This window comes from Cataglyphis hispanica, chromosome 22 (assembly GCF_021464435.1).
Source record: "Cataglyphis hispanica isolate Lineage 1 chromosome 22, ULB_Chis1_1.0, whole genome shotgun sequence".
Lineage (NCBI taxonomy): Eukaryota > Metazoa > Arthropoda > Insecta > Hymenoptera > Formicidae > Cataglyphis > Cataglyphis hispanica.
The window spans coordinates 828,740-850,750 of record NC_065975.1 but is presented as its reverse complement, the minus strand read 5'-3'; the positions used below and the strand labels follow the sequence as shown (position 1 = coordinate 850,750).

Sequence of the window (22,011 nt, the reverse complement as noted above, 5' to 3'; positions counted from 1 at the left end):
ATTATAAAATAAAACCCGATGTACTATCATCAGCGATTAAACGGAAGCCGCTACATCGATTATCCCCATCAGGAGTTGCGCGGCATGACGTAGAATGCTGATCGTCATCAAACGCCCGCGCTCGAACTATTATATAGATCCCAACACATCCACACGTACATCCCCGCGCACACACACAAGCGCGATATTCCTCTCTAAGCTCCATGATATTCCGCAAATAAAGGAATCGCGGAGATTTCGCACGCCGATCGCTTTACTCACTCTAAGCCACTTGTGGTTGAGAACTTCCTGGATAGTGATCCTATGATTTACGTCGGTCGTGAGCATTCTCTGTATGAGGTCTTTTGCCGGCTCGCTGATGGGATCCCAGAGTGGTGTCTCCATCTGCAAATTCAATTAAATCGGAATTACTAGCCGCGTATGCGAAGAATCCCGCCACCCGAATCATGGCGCGAGCGGTTCGAGGCAAGCGTTATTAAAATTTTTGAACCGCTCGTTTTTCATCCGGATTAGCAGCGTTGGGAGAGCGTTTCACACAACCATTACCTGTACCCGGCCGCGGCAGATCGCTTCTCGCAGCCTGTCTCGAGATCCGACAAACGGGAGGGTACCAGTTAGCAGAACGTGGAGCAATACGCCGGCCGACCAGACATCACCGGGTTTCCCATATTGTCGCCGCTGAATAACTTCCGGCGCCATGAAGTGCGGACATCCGACACGACCTGCGCGACCAAGAGCATCGTCAGTCGGAAGGAGATAAAATTACCAAGATGTGACCAGCAGAATGGAAGCGAGGCGTGAATGATTGCTCGGAAACTTCGCAGTCGATCGTTAACGTAAAACGAATTGCGCTTGCGAGATAAGTACAAACAAATTTGTCAGTCAAATAAAATATAAAATGCGTTTATATAATATTTGATTTTTCTCTTATTTCGTAGCTATATGGACTTATAAAACCAATAATCGGCAGCTTTCCCTCATCAAATCGATCACTCGCCTCGTGGCGAGTAGATTCGAAAAGTTTTCGTTTATTTATTATCGTCGGATCGACTGGACGTATCAAGTGTAATTAATGGCAAGGGTCGAACGTGTCAGACGTAAAGGCTACTGCATTCCTCGAAAACAAATACACTCGCAAAAGTAACCGATCTTTCGTAAAATATGAGCACAAACGTCGTTTGCGAACCAACGTGCTAACTTGCTTACTTTTTTCAACAATCTATATTTATTAAGAATCAGTAAATGACACAGAAAGCGACACGAGAGGAAATGTAGGTCACTGCACGTTGGAAAGTGTACATGGGAAAAGATGAGATGATTAAGGCTGTAAAGCAAAGACGACATAATTGCGATCGCGAGTACTTCGTTAAACGCTAGAAAAATTATCATCAAATTATTGCGCGTATAACTTTTTATATATAAAAAATATACTATAATATGGTACATAATTATATGAATAGTTGTCATACATAAAACGTTGGTTTTCTTTCTCTGAAAAAATAGTAAAATATATATATATAATAAATGTAGGTGATAAACAACATATAAAACATTTAAAATATCTCTGTACATTTCACATGTTTAGATTATATACTTTATATAATCTATTCCTATGTATAGATATACAATAACTATTCTATCTATAAAGTATACTTTCAGCTATATTTAATCTAAATCTTTTTGTTGATATATGAAAAATACATATTGTGCTAATACATATTTTATAAATATTTATATCTATTTGTAAATATTTTCAACAAATTCTATATTATTATATAAAAAGAATATATTTTTATCACGTTTCCTCGTTTTATAAGATAAATTAAGAAATACCAATATAATGTAATCTATCTTATTTTTATGAAAATAATTTAATTTTTGAAATAATTGTGCAGTATAAAAAAAATATAGAGAATAACTGAAATAATAATTATATATTAATTTTTACAAAAACTAAGTGATTATATTTACAAAAAAGTTTTGTTGTATTAATTATAGCATTGTCGCAGTCTTCTTTCGTTAATTCTTATATATGTATATACATTTAATAAAGCAAACAATTTAAAATATAAACATATTACAGACATGTATTTAATATATAATAGATCTTAAAAAAAATATATAAAATATACAATTTTTTATCCCTTTATATAACGTAATGTATAAAAAAATAAAACACATCACACAGCATTTTTTAAATCAATAAACGATATAAATGGTGCTGGAATGCAAAAAAAAAAACTGATGCAGTTGATTTTTTAAAGGAAACACAATAAATAAAAATAATTTTAATAATAGAAATAAAAACCTAAAATATATATCTAATATCAAACTGTAACAGTGCCATAACAGTGCCAAGCTACATATACATTTAGAAATAAAAATTTTCATGCCATTTTCACAGCAAGCATGCATAATATTATTTAATATCAAAATATAAATTCAATAATGAACAATATATTTTATAAAACTGAAAAATATAACTATTAATAAAAATATTTTAAAGTGTTTTTGCAGCTTTGCTACCGCTTGTTGTCGCGTAATTTTAGTTATTAATTTTTTAATAAAAGTAATGGAAGTCGCACAAATAAAGCGACGAGTTAATAATACGGTATGCATTTTACCCACCAAGTATATTTTATATGTGTATACAGAATGATGCACGAGAGTGGCCTAGAAAATTTCTGTTATATGCGGAAAAGTAAAACATACTAACATATAAATATATGCGCAATTTATTAAAACAAATTGTCGAATTGAAAATATTAATTGCGTAAATGTTGTAATAATATACATAAAAATAGAAATTGAAGTAACATTTTATTTGTTGAAAAAACTCAAATTTCTTATATTAACACCTTGTTTCCGTCAATGCAATTCAACTCCTTCCCCCTTCCTCTAGTTTAAATTAAAAGTTAAATTATCGAATTGTCATCTTACACTTATATTATTATAGCTACATATGTCTCGTCTTTTTATTAAATAAAGTCCAGAATCAAATTATACTTAATGTCATAAAATGTTACTGATTTGATGTTATTGAATTAATATTAATGTGTCTCTGAGCTTTATCTTTAATTTAAAAAACGAAGGTTTTTGTGCAACATTGCGGATAAAGTATCTTGTTTCATTAGATACGTGATACGTAATAAATATGCGGTAACATTGCACACTTGTCATTCCAGATTATCGAGTTTCATGAAAAAAGAGATCATTAAGACGATGTTATTCATAACGTAAAAAATTCTTCATTAAGAAATTGACGTGACATTTTCGTTAGAATTTATTCTTGTGTCGCAATGGTACAAAGCATAATTGCATAAAATATGCATTTAAAATCATGCAAAGTGTTATGCATCATAATTTTGCGGCAAAATTAATTAATTTTTATATAATATTATTTTTAAGTAATTGCCCAATAGCCATTCCAAATATATTTTATAATAATTAAGATTCGTATATATCTGAATACCCTGATTTATTTTAACACGCGATGTTCGATGAAAACACTGTTTGGATTCCATCGCGTTTGTCTTTCTCGATGTAAATACATTTCATAGACACTCGCAACAAAATACTCTTGCCTCTCTCTCCGACGCGGCGACTAGTTTCAATTTGTCATTGATAAGTGATGAAAGACAAACACAAAGCGGCATACAAATAGACAGACACACACATAAATACACAGGCTAGTCTACCGCTACGAACAATAACGACATAGACAAGCCCAAATTATGCGGGCAATTCGTCCACGTAACCAAATTCAAAGAAAGGTAAACCGATTTGAAGGGTTTATTACGCGTAATCAAAAAAATTATTATTACAAATGCAAAAAGAATTATGTCGAAATTAAGACAACAGAAGTTATAATTCATAGTTATAATATTCAACATTTATATTCATTATATAATATTAATAAATATTTTATATCTTAGTATAAATCTTTAGTACTATGTTATCCATAAAGAATCGTATAATTTTATATATATATATATTGTAAAATAAAATAAAAATAACACGAATATTTATATTTTGTTATCTCTATTGTTTTTATTGAAATACACGCTATTTCTTTTTAAAATTTATATTCTCTTTTTTAGATATACATATGAATACATACATATACATATGAATGTATAGTTATTTAAAATAATTGGGCCACTATTTAAAATGTATATTCATTGTATTCACATTGTGAATCCAATAAATTCAAGTAATTTAATTTAAATGCATTATGGATAAATTAGCCACAAAGAAAACTTAATTTGAAAAATTGAACAAATTTGATTATTGTGAATAACATGCCCATGTTCATTTTTATTCTCAACATTTTATTTTTTTCTTCTTTTAAAATAATACTAACTTGAAATTCAATACTAAAGATTAAATTAATCAAAATAATGATTTTTAATCTTCGGTAAATCCAGAGAAATTGGAAATGACAAAAAAATGAATCTTTAACAAACTTGTTAGATACCTTTTATTAAAAATCTGATAAGTCAAAAAAGCGAAACTCGATATGAAGACGTACAAGCTATTTTTCGTTCAATGTTGATGAAATAAAATAATGTAACGACAGGTCTCGTAACGAACCCTTCAATTCTGTCAGAAATTTATCCCAATCCTACAACGATGAAGCAGAGCTTGTGTCATTCGCGCGTTAAAAAATCAGACACGCGGACGACGGAAGGGGTGGAAATAGAGAAAAGAGGAGGGAGTCTTTGTCACTCGCTTCCTCTCGAATGGCACAACGAATATCTGTTACTACGCGACCTGCACAACGATATCACAGGAATACGCTATCGCACGTAGGTCGAGTGTCTATACAGACACTAGACATTCTCAAACTAACATAACTATACCACACGTGGGGGGGTAGAACTATGCCTCAAATCAGAGTAATCCCAAAACGAGAATGATCGATCGTTCGATAATCACAGATTGCTACGCATTCGTGTGCATGCTCCGCGAAAATAAACTCGATATCATTTCCTGCTGAGATATACTACCGCTGTTTTGCCAGACTCGAACTTACCCTCGTGAATCTTTTCTTTCCTATATATATACAGGATATTCCACATCAAATAATTCCATCGCAAATGTCAACGGTAGTAAAAAATATTATGACTAAAAACAAAATCACATTTAGAAAATATGTTGTAATTTAATGTATAACACCCGAGATTTTTATCAAAAACGTTTTTTTATATTATTTTTTTTTATCCCCAATTATTCAAAATACTTGCGAGCAAGGTATGTTATATGGAACATCCTGTACATGTCTGGCCTTGTCGTTGATAGAAACTTTCAATAATACTTTACGATCTCAGTTATATAAAAAGCCGGGCACTATCATTCAAGGATGCGAAAAGAGAGATAAGTCCTTTTAAGAAGATACAATACTTTCTCGTTTCTACCCCCGATTGTGGTAAATCATAAGTTATGTAGATGTGTTAGGTATATGGATACCGATATTGTCCTCCGTGTCGCTCACTAGCGAATCCTCGGCGTCGGTCAGATCCTCAAAAGGAAAATTGCAGCTCGGGGAGATCAGGCCTATCAAAAGAACACAGAGAGAAAGGAGAAGGATTTTTATCGTCACGATAATTTCGCGCCATGCGCGACTTATTTTCACGGACGATAAAATGCTCTTTTATCGTCAACGCCGTTATCCGTAGAGGAAGACAGACCTGTGGCTGTTGAGTGGTTTGTTGCTTTTTATCAAAGAATCGAATTCGAGTAGATCAAAGTGCGAGAGATTGACCGGCTCACTTATTGATTGACTCTCGACTCGATTCTCTAGTGGTATGTGTGCGTCTATTGGTATGTAAGATGTTGAGCTTGTGGCCTCCGCGATGAGTCTGTATGAGTTTATTTGTATGGTACGGTATATATATATATATGTATATTAGATCAAATAATCTCCGTATAATCCTTTTAGCATATAAAGTTTGTTTGAATAAAGACTAAATTTTTTCTAATGCAACATTTTAGAGATTATCAGTTAATCAATTATTTAATTCCATAAAAATCTAATTATCCTAATATAAAAAATATATGCTGCAGAATAAATTCTCAATAATAATCCTTAAAAATAGGACTGTAATATTAATATGAACACACAATTACTGTTTTTCAGCGCAGAATTATTATTAACTAATAAGAGATAATAGATATGAAATCGCAATTAATCCTGCGGATATATATACATATATTATTAAAGAATTATTTCTAAGCCAATATCTGATATCTAATAACAAATATTGCATATAGTCCGCGAAAATTCTTTAATAAATTTAAAACTATATACATCCGAGAAGATATATATATATATTAATATATTATAAATCCTATGTATATGTTAATGAATTAGCCAAGTAAAAAAGTGAAACGCGTAAAGCGAGCAAGCAAGCAGTGGCAGCTTCTAGAATATAGTGATGTAGTGGTGATATATAAATACAGGAATGAGATTAATAATGTGTAGCATGATACAATATTTGTGGATAAGTGTGTGTGTGTGTGATATATATATATGGCGTGAGGTGACAAGGCTCCTGCGGAAGTAATAATTAAAGGTTAGATCAGGCTTACCCTCGCTGTCGGCCTTCAAGTAGAGCTGCCCCTTTGGGCTCAGACACTGCCGATACTCGGTCGTGTAACATGCTGTATTCATCCAAATCAAATTTCAAGTTATCAATGTGTAATCAGACGAAGCGCTTTCCTCGCGCCTGTTACTGCCTAATTCAATCCACGGAAAAACGTTTAAAATGAAAAACCCATTGATACGTACTTTTTTGTCATTCTCTGAGAAAAGAATGTCAAGCACGAATTTTACTGATGTCTTACGCATATAAAAAATCAGGGGGGAAATATTAATTTTCCGAGAAATAAGCATTAAAAGAAACATCGCACGGCAATGTAATCTAATCGTGCTACCGGAAACTTTTTATCAATCTAAAAGTCATTTGTAATTCCGACAGCGAAAAGCTGATTCGTTTGCGAAATTTATATGTAAAAAATTGCACGTCCCAATTTACGGTTTCCCAGTCGATGTCTGGTCTATATTTAGAACGTCAGTCTACGTTTAAAATGCCAAATTAATTTTCAACTGAAGAAATCAGAAGTGATAGTCATGTTAAGATAAAGGAGATTTATATTTGACTGACAATGAGTATAATAACGTAATATTTTAGCAGAAGACATTGAACTATAATAATTTAACTATAACAAAATTCCTATTCCTTTCATACTTTTTGATTTTACTTTTTAATTGGCAAAAACTTTCTATTTTTGTCATAAAAAAGTGTATATATTTAGAGTCATTGAATTTGCAATTATTATCGTATTCTTTTCATGGCAACGCACACCTTAATGTAATTTAAAAATTTACTTTATACGAGTGAGAACGTTATCATAATTTTATCATTGTGTACACTATTACTCATTCATTCATCTTATATTATTTAACTTTTTGATAACGATTGTTGATGCATTTCTATCTTTCACTTTAGTCTCCATTAAATATTAATCATATAAAACAAATAAAATGAAAATGGAAGTTTTATGTAGTGAAAGGTCTCTCGAGACCGATAACGTGCGTTCTATCAACAGCTCTTAACGGCGATGGGGTTTAACGCGATGCTATCGTCGTACTAAGATCAATAACATAATTACCAATATTAAAATACAAAAGATTATTATATGAAATATACGTAATTATATGAAATATAGAAAAAAAATTTGCTTTAAAATTAAAGACACTTTAATATCGCATGGCTATATATAAGAGAGATAAATTTCTTGAAAATGCATAATAACAATACGATTGCGCGCTGCTCACGCAAAGAAAATTTAAAATTAGTCCAAGATATATAGCAATCTATGAAACAGTATCTACGAGTATTGCTAATAATAAGAGCATCTACTTATTATGGGACCATGCGATATTGAAGCAGTGAAAGATTATAAAAAAAAAAAATGCATAGACATCAATCGATTGCGGCTGATCAGAAAAGAGAGCATCATGATTGTCATAGGGAAGAAATCCGATAAAAGCCGTTGCATTCTGCACATCGAACATTGAGAAATTTTTTGAATGTGATTTGCCAATCATCGACCAAGCCAGCCAATAATCGCAGAGTAGGGCATTCAAGAAAAAAAAAAAAAAAAACTATATAAAAACAACGAGTGTCTTTGAAGTGACGTTTTATAGGAGCCAGGAACATTGTATCGTCGTTAAAAAAAAAATAAAAAAAAAAAAAATTTGAATTACAAATTCTGAAGAGGCAATATTCAATGCGCTTTTGATAAAATTTTTTGTCTTCATTTCTTAACATTATTAGCGTTCTGACATTATGAGGGTTATATTATCTCCATCGATAGTGATAACATGTAGGAAAAAATTTTCTCAGGAGACACAAGACATAATTTATTCTGTGAGAACCTAATCACCTTTATCTACAAACGCGTCGGCATACACCCTCGGCAATAATCTCTGTATCCCTAAAGACATGCTCAGTCGCTTTTTATCACTGAATATTTTATCCTCATTCTTTTTTAGTGTCATATGGGAAAAGAAGACCGTGCAACTAAATGACATTCATTAAAATAATTGTCACAATGAATGTAACTAAATATCAACAGAGAGAAAGAAAAAGAAAGAGAGAGGAGAGAAAGTAATTAAAGTAAAATTGATATATAATCTAATGAAAATATAAATATGTTTTCCGTACATATTACGAGTAAATAGCCTTATAAATAGGCATATACGCATTGAATAATACCTTCCAAATGCGGTCAGATTAAAAGTGTGTGTATATAAGTATACTTAAAAATATATATGTAATATTAGCGTTACTTTACTTAACATAAAAAATGGTGTCGGCGTCAGTATTTACGATGAACTTTAGATAAATCTTTTCTTTAAATCCATCTATTTTTTCGTATTAAATATCACAATTTCAATAGAATTTAAATGCATTTGTGATATTTATAGATTTTTCCGTTAAATAACATCTTGCTCTGTTATAAAAGATAACAATATAAAAATTTTTATGTTTCTATTTACGAAAGCTATTAATTACAGAAAAAAAATATTTACATTCTTTTTGTATTGTTTATAATAATATAACTTTTGTTCTATTTTCGCGTCTCCTAGCGCCGACTCCACTTAAAAATATTATAAAAAGTTTATTAATCTTAATGCTGTCGTGCTAAAAGCAGCACGACATCAGCTCTTGTGAATTATACCACAGAATAGAAGAAGATACGAAGTGATTCAAGAATTTGCATAGCCTTTTGAATAAACTCTCTTTTACACTTTGACAATTATACTTCAGAGTTTAAGTAATGTTTTTCGTTATCACGTTTTAATCGATACATCTCATGCCAATGTCTTACTTGAAATATTGAAGATTGTTAAATCTTAAATCACATTCATAAAAAAACATTTATTTAGCGATGTATTTCAAACAAATAAACAGATTATTTTAAATGAATAAGCACAAAATCAACTGTACTTACTTTTATAGAAATATATTGTATATTTTCCTCAGTTAATAAACAATAATAATATTTCTTATGTTATATTTTAATTAATAAGCAAATTTTATTTATCTCTTTTTCATTCTCTTCCTCTGTCTCTCTCTTTTTCTCTCCTTTCTCCCCACCCCCACATTCGTCTCTCAATATAATATAAAATATTCTCATTTAAACTGTTCTGTCTAAACTCGCTAATTGTCACAGTTGCATTCAATGTAAGAAACAGATTTGATATTTGCTTAGAAATAGAAAAAAATAGAATCAATAACTTTAACAACTTTTCCAGTCCGATTAAAGTGTAATAACTAATATACAGATAGAAAAAAAATAAAGATTAAAATAAGATAAAAAAAATTTATATTATTTTTAAATTTTTAAATTTATAATATTAGAAGTTTATAACAGTTTCTTTTTGTCAAAATTGTGCTGTAATAGCTTCTTGTTCACATTTCCTATGTTAATATTAAATTATAATTTTTTTCGTAATTAATTTCCATTAAAATTTTGTTTCTACGTCTAAATTTTCTAAATTTGTTGTATCTTTCAATTTCACTAAATTATATAAATATATACATATATACTAATAAATTTATATATGTATATATATCATATTTAATAATTGTTGAGTCTACGCCACTCAATTTAACCGTATAAAGTTATTTTCATAATAATGATTGTGCATAGAACTGCTGAGTTGGAGAATATTGTTAATAATAGCGCGATCGACCATCTTAGAGCTGACGTTGTGCGGCATTCTCTAAGTGAATCTCTATGTCACGTCAAATGCTATTTAAAATAGATCGCGACAAAAAAAAACATAAATGAATTAGAAGAAGGTATGAACGTACCAACGCCATTGGACTGCGAGGTCGGGAGTTGCACAGCGACGCCAAAGCCGCGCAGCTTCACCGGGGCGGAATTTTCCTTGCCAGCTAGAAGAGCGCACTGCGGCTTCAGGTCGCGATGAATAATGTCATTCTCGTGGCAGTAACGCAATGCTTCAAGGATCTGTCGCATGTAGTGACTGTAAAAGAAAGTGCAGTTTTCTTAGGTACCAGCGCTTGCATCTTGCACTAGCACATCAAGAGTATGCTTTCACTATCATGAAAGCAGTACGAAATACAAACATTTTGGAGACACAAAAAGCAAGTTTTTTGCCAAGAATTTAAGTAGAGCGATTAAAGTACTATATAATATTGTATAATATTATATAATAAAGCCTCGTTACGTCGTGTAATGATTTTATACCACAAAATCCTCGAAACTTTAACGCTTCTATTTGACAATGAAAAGAAAATTTAAAAGAGAAAAAAATTTAATGAACAATAATAGGACAATAATACAAATCCAAAAGTATAATTAATAATAAAAAAAATAATAAAAATTTATTAACAATGTCATTTAATTGTGTATATATATCTCCAAATTATTATATAGAATAATTCTATATATATATATATATATATATATATATATATATATATATATCGCAACCAGTATCAAGAAATTTTTATTATTATTAAAATTATTATATTTATTATTATAATGTAATTAACAATTTAATAGAATATATATATATATATATTCTGTTAATTTCTCGATACTGATTGCGATCGTGTTCAGAGAAGAAATTCGGAGCGTCTCACACGATTACTTTCCTGCTCGAGTGTCGTCGCGCGAATAACAAAAACAGAATCGGGTGCGTAAATAATAGCGCGCCAATGTTTACATTGCCAAGGCCGAATATCATGTTATTATTAATTCACTAGCAAAATATTTTACTATGTCATATTGTGTCTATACATATACACAAAAAAGATTAAATTTTATACAAGTCTTTTATAAAATGTCGATTTTTATATTTGTTGGTTTTTCTATAAAAATTTTCGACGTTTTATAGAAAACCTAAGCCTTTTTGTGTTGTATGCAGAGTTGTGAAACTGATAATTAAAAAATTAATAAATCATAAAGCAATTTTTAATTATTAATTACTAAACTTTAATTATAAACTTTAAGTCATAATTCAAATTTGATTAGTGAATTACACAAGCTCTCATTCATAATTAAAATTTTATTCGTGATTTTTAAAGTCGGTATAATTCACAAATCAATTTTGATTTAACATTTAAAATCTGTCTAAATCAATTTTGATTTGTGATTTAAAGACTGTATTTCACAAATCAATATTAATTTGTGAATTGAAACTAAAGTAAACTATAATAACATATTTAATTATTGTATCTATCCATCTATCAAATTCAAATTTATGAAATTTGAATTTTATAGATCGAATATCGATCGATATATCGAAAAGTCAAATTTCAAAAATTTGATTTGATTAAATTTTCAAAAATTCAAATGTAAAAAATTTGAATTTCGATATATCGATACATCGATCTATCGATTAATGTGATTCACAAATCAAATTTGAATTATGAATTAAAGTGTATGTAATTAATAATTAAAAATTGATTTATGATTTACTCGTGAATTAGATTAAGACTTGATTTAATTATTTGCAACCCTGGTTGTATGAATGTGCCGAACCATAATAATTTCAATTTAAATATTAACATGATTTCTTTTTGTTAGCAAATGCATTTAGAAATAACAGTTTTCATGCACATGTATATGTAGTATGAAATTCTTGCCAGCTGACTTTTGACATTTTTATGTAGTTTTTATAATATACAAAAAAGAAATGCAGTCTCTAATAAAAACAAGATATCGATGATACAATATATATAGATAGGCGACGATACAAATATTAAAAATACATATATAAACAAAAATAATGCAGTTCTTTTAGTATATATTTGTCATGCTTTTATTGTATCAAAGTAGACTTTGATTGATACAATAAAAACATGACAAATTGATACAATTTTTTAAGCATTTTGTATGCTACGTGAATATGTAGTGAATATATAATGTTCGTACATTTGGCATATGATATTAGCGATGAAATATCGTTGATATTTAGACATAGATTATAAGATTCGAGAACAAATTTCAAGACAAAAATTTAAGATTTCAAAAAATTTGTTGTTTGATTCCGGAGAATATACATCTATTTTTAGTTTAAATATATTTAAAGATGTATGTTTGCAATTTATATACTCCGATTCTATTTTTATATTCTAAATACATTCTAAATCTATTTTTAATAATGAGATAATGAGAAAATAAAATCTATTTATTCAGACATTATTTTTTAAATTATATTATTTTAAACACACTAGTTATATTCTAATCATACATTGGCTAATAATTCTCTTCTCCGTAGCATAAATGATATAATACAATATTTGTGGCACATTTAATAGAATCCTTCCGAGGTGAAGACTTGTACTAGTTCAAGCGTGACATAAATGAGTATAGCAAACCTAATGGATCGCAGTCAAGGATTTATCGAGACAGGGATTTATTACGCGCTAGGGAGACTTTGTCGACAGAGAATCTGGGTTTGCATTATATCAAGATGTAATATATAGACGATAATCACGTTTCATTACAAGCTCCAAGCAACTCAGAGAGACAGAGCAATTAATTTATCAAATTTCTCTTGCCAAGATGCACAATTAGTAAATAAATTAAAATAACTTTTAATATATAACCACATATACAAATGATTTATTAAGAATAATATTGTAATTCTTTGCTAATTTATATATGTGTAGACTTTCTTAAATAATCTTTTTGTGTTTTAAAAAAACATAATAAATTATAAAAAATATATAATTAAAATTTATCACAGTACTGTTTAAGACCAGATCTGTTACTATACATCATATTACGTTCAAAATAACCGATGCTAATTTTATTAGTCAGTGTCTGTGTAGTGGATTCACGATGTCGCGATGTGCTCGGGTATATGTACGAATGATTATAGATATGAATGATGATAGATATGATAGATATGAATTTTTTTACCTAGCAACTGCTTCGCTGTATACGAATCCAGCAGTTGCTCGTCTCACCACTTCGAAGCATAAATCAGAGCCATCCATACTGAAAAAAGCCGGAATATTAAAATAAGAATGGTAATGCGCGATATAGTGAAAAGATCTTTAAATTTTGTATTTTTCTTTTTTCCTTACTTTTATTATTATTCATTTATTATATATTATATTAATAATTTAATTAATGTTTGATAGTACAAAATTGATAGTACATATTCATTTCTAATTTCTGAAACATTATCAACATAAATATATATTATATAACGATATATTACAATCGTATATCAACAATAGCAAAATGATTATTAAAATTTTTTACAACAAAAGAAAATCATCTCATTAAAGAAACTAATGAGGTGCAAATGAATGTCATATATTTAAATAGTATCATAAAAACGCCTTGAGCATCGAGTCTATTAAAAACCATAGCTATATCTTATCCGATATCGTGGATTATTTCAAGAGTATCTCGGATATGTGTATCCAATTATAGTAAATTATAGTAGAACGTTATAACAGATCGTAAACAACTAAATGGAAAACGTGCCTCTTCCGAGTAAAGATAGAGCCATGTCATGTATTTATTTTACTGAGTCTTTTATTTTCAACGACTGCATGATGCTTTTCCATCTTGTATCGAGAACTTAACCAGCCTGAAGGTATAATTATGCCAAAAAGATAAGATAGTAAACTTGATATATAAAAAAGGAGAATTAATGCTTTTTATTTAAAAGTCATAAAAAAAGAGAATAAAAAATTAGCATTAAGTTCATAATTAAATATAATTATAATAATCTATATTACTATTTTTTACAGCTCTAATCTTATAAAGTTTGTAAAATTATTTTATTATCCTGGCTTAAATAGAGTAAATAAATAAATAATAAATAGATACGCATAAATGTATTTGTCATTCATATATTATATAAAGTACTCTCTAGTAAGTGAAATGAAGTTAATTGTAAAATAATTGTAAAATATGTTCTCATACTTACTATTCAAATACCATGTATAACATGCCCTCGGAACTATAGGTTTCCAGTAGTTCCACAATATGTGGATGTTTCAACATATGGCATATTGTAGCTTCTCGTTTCAAATCTAAAACATGTAAAATGTAGGTGTAACCTAGCAGATCTTCACACATAAATCGTTACATGAATTGTAATTGCGGAATATCGTATAGTAATCGTAAAACCTGACAAATATCTAAAAATAAAACGCTAAAAAAAATATATAAAAAAGTTATTAACACACATATGAAATAATTACAAGGCAAATATAATTTATTTGCAGAGTAAATATTATGTAACTAATACCTCACATTTCATTATTACAATTTATAATAATAATACTATTATATATGATATTATAATATTATTAATCGAGCATTAAATTAATATTATTATTGATTATAAACGCATAAATTCATAAGAACTTTAATTAACAATTAAAGATAAAAGCAATATTTGAAGGGGAAAAACAAATACTTGACATTCAGATAGTCAAAAAGAAAAAAGATTATTTTAAGCCGATTTCAGTTAAACGAAACCTCGTATCTTGATTCAAATATCTCGATCGAATATAAAAACTTTGTTTCGCATATCGTTTTAACTAGAGTCAATTTAGATGCCGTATCTGCATTGAACTTCAATGAACTGCAATAGAATCTGCAATCTCAGGCAAAGCTACGAAAGCTCTTGTATTTTTCAGCACGCTTTGTAAATAAATCAGAATATTATAGAAAGAAACTAATCACAATAGCTTCAAACAAAGATTTATAACATTAAACATTATATCCTTATACAATCCCAAAAATTTCATAATAAGAAATATTTCTGATATATGTGTGTTAAGATAATTTTTTTGAAAAGTGTTTCAATTTACCAACTACTCATATATGCTAATAATGTATATATGTGATAAAAATTAAATATATTGGTTTTCTTGCCAGAAAAATGCGCTTGATTAGAAAAGATCAATTTTGAAACAATAGTTCTCGTATATCGTTTGGACATTTTAGTTAGTATATTGGGTTAAACCGAAAAATGTGTAAGTCCGCCTTTCCAATCGCACAATAGCTCTCGCATCGTTTCATGATTCGAACCTACGTTTAGTCGATCGTACAGCATTGGAGAAACGCGTGTTGTCAGGTACGCGGACAAAGAAGTATAGATCTTGTTTCGAACATTCAGTGGAAATTAATGGTAGCGTATTTGCGAGGAAATAGTAGAAACTGTTCTTATTCTTTCTCATTTTGATAAAATGGTGGATATAAAATAGTCCAAAATATACATTTCTTTTATGCATCTGATTAAATAATAAAGAATTAAAATAGTCCTTAAAAAATAAATCAACATATCTTTCTGTTTAGTTAGCCAAATATTCAAAAATCATATAATATATAAAAATAAAAACATAATATTAAAAACATTTCATAATTACTCAACAAATTCTTCAAGAAAACTACGAAGAATATATAAATTTAAGCAATGAATCGTGAAAAATATGAATCACAAAATGTTCTGCTAATACCACATAAATATATATGTTTAATACAATTTTTTTATTTTAAAGTTTTGAAAAGATTTGACCAAAATGAAATATATTTGTATGTGTTCAAAACTCAAAATAAAAAAAAAAAACAGATTCAAATAGTTTCTTGTTCGGTGTGTCTTCCTTACCATTAATTATACTCACCTGCAGTGCTGAGCCCAGGACTAGAAGTAAACTTCGCAACATCGACTATTTTTACAGCGAAAATCTGCCCAGTATGACGATGAATGCACTTCCGAACGACGCTGAATGGTCCCCTGTAACAATAGACAAGACGTCAACACTAATAATTACGCTCGTGGAATCACTCGAATAAGAATTACGCGCGTTGTTAGGACAACTCGCATATCGAATAGAAAGCATCGGATCAATAAACAGAAATAATCAATAGATATCGCATAATATTTAATATTTAATAATTGACAAAGATAAATAAATTTTATATATTGGAGAAGAAAAAATTTTTTTAAATTTTATTTTTATGTAAATAATTAGCATGTTAAAAAGGATTGCATCGAAAACTTATTTTCTCACATAATTTATATTTTAATTAATATTTATTCTTCTTTTAGGAGCGCGTTTATATTTATAAGATTTAGCTTCAGTCTACCAAGAAATAAAATATAAAGATCACATATCATTTATTTTAATATATTAACAAATAAAATTCTTGAAATTTATAAAGACGTCAAATATTGAAGTTAAAGGTGTTAAAGGATCTTGAGAATTCTTTAACATCACTTTATAGACCAAGGTCACGTTCTTCCGGTGACCTAACGCCATTTTTAAATGTCGTGTGCGCTATGACTCTCCATTTTTCCTACGCATGCATATAATTTTGATGTACTATCTATACTATGCATCTAAATGTAAATTTCACAAGAGTTTTTACATTAAATATAAGAAAATGTAGAAAAAGGAAATGTCAATATAGGTCATAGTTCGTTAAAGGCATTAGAAACTTCTCGAATTAGAAATTGGAAAAAAAAAATAAAACATTTAAAAAAATTTTTAGGCAAACAAATGATCTGATATAAAAATAATATTTCTAGCATATATAAATTTTAATAAAGATTTCTTGCTAAAAAAGAAATATTTTTAATTTCAAAATATTTATTACTCATTTATGTACATAAAATGAGCAATATTAATAACAATGTAATTATTTCTTAAAAAAGCATCAATAACTGTAAGAAAAGCTAAAATATAATTATATCTATACATAAATTATGTTAGTTTTGCATAAGATTAATCAATTTATTATCCTTCCATTCTTATTATTACATTATTAATTTTCATATACAAACAATTAAATTTCTAAATATCAGTATTACAAATCTAAATGATATAGAGAAAGGAAGGATTATCTGTTTAATTATCTCTCTGTTCTCTATACAAGATAATGTGTAAAACGCTGTGAGTAGCTTCTACAATGTGTGTGATATATAGGAACATGAATAGGTCATACGATCAGACCTATACTTAGGAATTAAACTCGATAACGGTTTCGATTATCCATCGAATGATAACCACGCACGCATTCATGAAATTCGTGAAAACCCACAATGTCATACCTATAGCATCTCACGCAGATAAACATCTGTGTCTGCGGTTCATATAGTGATATACATCATATCGAGAACTCTGTATATACGTAACTATCGATATACATAAATGTATATTTTCAAAATATATAATAAAAATCCAAAAACTATTTAAAAATAGCCAAATTTCTTAAATAATAAAATTTTGTAAAGTTTTTATCTGAAAAAAATATTTTATTATTATAATTAAATTTATATTAAGTATTATTTATTATATTAAGTTATTGGTGATAATTTAAAAAAAAAAAATTAATATTAAAAATATTTTTAACATTTTTATCTCTTTAATGCAATCCTTTAAAGTGTGCCTATATAAATCTTTCGCTGTAACACACAGATATACTTATACATAAGCCAGAGTTTATCTACGAACGAGTTAGTATATATCTAATCCCCGTTTTTCGTTGTTAAAAGCTTTGTTACAAGACAGCTCTTGAGTGCCTTAAGATCTTCATAAATCGATTGACAGCGTAATACACCTTTTATGAGAAGTTATTGACATCTCGTCACTTTCGGCAAAAGGTCAAACATTATCGCGACCTACATTCAAAACCGATTTTTCTCTTGAAAGAGAATATCCCTCTAAAATTTTTTGATTTTTTAAATTAGACGTATATTGTATATATTCTATCTATTTTTTGTAACATTCTCTATATAATAAAAATGCAAATGAAAATGACGTATCAATTGCTAATATTTTTTTTTTTTTTTTTTTAAGCATGCGTTAGTAAAGACAAACCATTAGTGAACAAGTTCCCACATTATCAAATGGCACTCTATTTAACCTTTTTGTTGTAAATTAGATCTCGAATTTGTCGTAATTGAACTATGCCCTCCCCAATTGGTACAAAAGTTACGTTGAAGATATTTAGAGTGCTTTATAGATGTAAGCGCCCATCCAGCAAGTTCTCATACAGGATTTTGATTTTCAAAGCGGCAATTAGTTATTTAAAATTGTAGGTAAATGATAGTATGTCGCAATCACAACTAAATTAAACATAGCATATCGTTGATTAGATGCTGATTGAAATTGTTGATCATCTAATTTATAGTTCATATAGTTTATTAACAATTAAAAAAGATTGTTTCCCATAAAATTAAATTAAGTTCAATAAATAATACACACACGGATATGTGTTCGCGAGATATTCAAAAGTTCATTTAACTTGCTGAAATATCGTCTTTTATATCGGCAACTCCCATCAGATTATTCAGCCACTTTTATACCATGTGCAATTTCTGCAGTTTCTCTTATCGACACGTACAGATCACATATGCAATGGATAGCCGAAATGTGGTGCATAAATGGCAATTATCTTCTGTCTCTCGTCGGTTCTGTTTAACTAAAACCGCGCTAGTGCACATATTACGTTCTCTCTTTTATGCATCGTCATTATAAATTGCTCCATATTTGAAATGAGAAGTTTGATATAATGAGACTTACTATTAATTCTATCAATTTTTCACCGGATAATGTTCGTTAAATTTATGATACATAGTTCTTCTTAAAAGATTATTTTAATTTAAAATTATAAAAAATATTTTTTATTATTATTTTAATATTTTTATGTACTTAACATATCATGTATTGTTAATATGTCGATATACACATGCGCATATGTATTAGCTAATCAGAATATATTCAAATTAATCTAATTAGGTATTCTCCTGACTCAGCCAATTTAATATGCCTCTGCAATATAATAGCTGCAATCGCAAAAGAATGAAATATATACATAAATTTGCATAAAACATCAAAATTCGAAAGCAAATTGATAACAATTTATGACAACTTTAAAATCAATAGAAAAAAACGGTCATGATCGCATCTTTTTACTAACGTCGACTAATTTACTAACGCCGAATAATTTAATTGATTATTGCATGATTACTAAATATTCTTTTAATCTCATAGATAATAGAGCCAAAAATAAACAAAGAAAGAATTTCAAATATTTGTCGTACAATATCAAATATAAAGTTAAAATAAATATTCGATTAGTTTGAAATATATATAAAATATATTTTTCAATATTTTTTCTTACATTAATTAAAGATTTAATAACCCTATAAAAACAATTTTATAGAAAGATTAATAAAAATTTAAAAATATTAATAAAAAATTAATAGCTTTACGTGTTTTAAAATATCATTAAAAATTTATTTTAAAGTATCAGTAAAAATATTTTATTCTCAGGAAAAATTTAATAAAGAATAAAAAAAATTTCATAAAAACAGAATCTTTTTATGTCTAAGTTATACTTATAAGAGTACAATGTTAAAATGTTAAAATCTTTAAAAAAAATATATTATATGTGTGTTTTTTCATTATCATTTATCTATTTGAATATGTGTCAAATTTATGCATTATTTTTCATATAAAACTGATCTAAAGTATGGAGAGAATTTTTTATGTAAACAATGTTATCTCGTGACAACTGATAATCAAATCAACATTTCATCGAAGATTATTGGACAGATATAACTGATCAGTAAAATCGATCAAGGAGAGGGAAACAGGTTTTAACTGTACGGTTACTCGAACGCTGACATGTTGGCGCTCATTGCATTTCTCACGTATATTTCTTCGGTGATCGCGTATAACGCTGGTAAATCATTCAATTATTTCACAATATCATCACGTAAATCATTCGCGCAAATATCAATTTATAATAATACATTTCAGATATTTATAATGATATTTTCAGGTGCGAACTGTGCGATCTCTACAAAATATAAAATTGGTGATCTTAAGGAGCCTCAACCGTTGCTCTTGAAGCGGATCGCCAAAAATGCGACCTTTTGGTATCCGGATGACGATAATGGAACGCTAAGTATATTAGTAGACGACTCCATTTACTTGGCATGTCCAGGCAAACAAAATTACCTCAAAAACAGAAAATGGGGTAATGAGGCCAAAGCAATTTGCGTAGAGGATAAGGTGTTTGACGTGAATGAAGCTCGCCACAATTTCTCATCCTTAGTTTGTAAATCTCACCCCGAACATTATGCCCAGCACACGGGCTCGCCATCTTGTCTTGACAGACACACTCCTATCGAAATTGGTTTCAACATAAGCGGCACTTTCATCCGCACTATTGAATTATGTCGCGACGACAAAACGTATACGACATACTACACAAAATTCAAGATGTCAAAAATGATCGAAAGTTATCAAAAAAGCTATCCTAGGTAAGATCTTTTAATAGATGAACATTTCGCTGATCTATTTTAGATATGATATTAATATCTATATTATTAATATTTCAATAATCAAACAATTATTTATTTTTTGTTACAATATTTAATACGTTACTTAAATTAAAATAATATCCTGATAAGAATTTTATATATATAAAATTGTGACATATGATTGATATAACTTCTTTTTTCTATAATAAAATTTTGATCATATATGTAAATATATATTGACATGATACAATAACTCGAAAGAAAATGTATATTGCTCATAGTACTATAAAAAATGATATTCATATTCGATATTGTATGCTTCAGACCGTCCAGATTTTTAGCGGGAAGATTTTATCCTGGCATAAATATAGACAATCTGTATAAGTTCGAAACGCAATTAAACACACTCGCTAAAATTCTGAATTCGACTGAGTTGGCTCAACAACGATTGAAAAAGTCGGTGCAATTCCTCTCCCGTGGTCATATGGTGGCCAAAACGGATTTCATTTACGGCGCTCTGCAACGGACAACTTTTTGGTACTTAAATACTGCGCCTCAGTGGCAGTCCTTTAACGGTGGTAATTGGAATTCACTGGAGATCAGCATCAGACGCTTCGCTTCCAGCCGCCGTTTGGATCTCGACGTTTATACGGGGGTGCACGGTCAGATGACCATGGAGGACATTCGTGGCAAACAGCAACCCGTATACTTGCATGCCGAGGATGCAATCGTGCCCGCACCCAAGTTCTATTGGAAAATCATCTATGATCCATTGAGCAAGCGGGGTACGGCGTTTGTAGGCCTCAACGATCCGTTCATCAAGTCAATTACAGACGATATATATCTCTGTACGGATATCAGCGAGAAGATCAAGTGGCTGGATTGGAGACCTCGTGATATCACGGCCGGCATCTCTTATGCCTGCAACGTCGCTGATCTACAAAAGGCAGTGCTCGTGGTGCCGGTGCTCGATGTGATTGGTATTCTAATGTGACACAAATTAATCACACTTGATTCTACCTAATCATATTTTAAAAGTATGAAAAAGTAATTATAATCGTGACAAATTTATGACTTTAGATTTATATTATATATTTAAAATAATTAAGCATATATATACAAAAAATTAAAAAATAATATAAATAAATATAGAAAGT

The 22,011-nt window shown here is 29.2% G+C and overlaps 2 protein-coding genes across 9 annotated transcripts in view; one reads left to right on the top strand and one right to left on the bottom strand.

Annotated features, from left to right (window-relative positions):
* LOC126857561 (peripheral plasma membrane protein CASK) overlaps positions 1–22,011 on the bottom strand; it is a 156,093-nt gene that overhangs the window by 127,921 nt on the left and 6,161 nt on the right. For 6 of the 8 annotated variants that reach the window (XM_050607126.1, XM_050607124.1, XM_050607125.1 and 3 more), the window contains exons 2-8: positions 16,203–16,315; positions 14,498–14,603; positions 13,474–13,551; positions 10,389–10,564; positions 6,592–6,663; positions 547–722; positions 262–384 (exon numbers count right to left, since the gene is read on the bottom strand). In XM_050607126.1, coding sequence (XP_050463083.1) covers positions 262–384; positions 547–722; positions 6,592–6,663; positions 10,389–10,564; positions 13,474–13,551; positions 14,498–14,603; positions 16,203–16,315 — 844 coding nt within the window. The remainder of the gene's footprint in view (positions 1–261; positions 385–546; positions 723–6,591; positions 6,664–10,388; positions 10,565–13,473; positions 13,552–14,497; positions 14,604–16,202; positions 16,316–22,011) is intronic. The other 2 variants (XM_050607129.1, XM_050607132.1) reach the window with 1 other exon arrangement.
* LOC126857596 (uncharacterized) lies at positions 20,174–21,848 on the top strand. The gene is made up of 3 exons (XM_050607216.1): positions 20,174–20,271; positions 20,371–20,854; positions 21,179–21,848. Exons 1-3 carry the CDS (start codon positions 20,214–20,216, stop codon positions 21,846–21,848), a joined length of 1,212 nt encoding a protein of 403 aa, XP_050463173.1. The 5' UTR covers positions 20,174–20,213.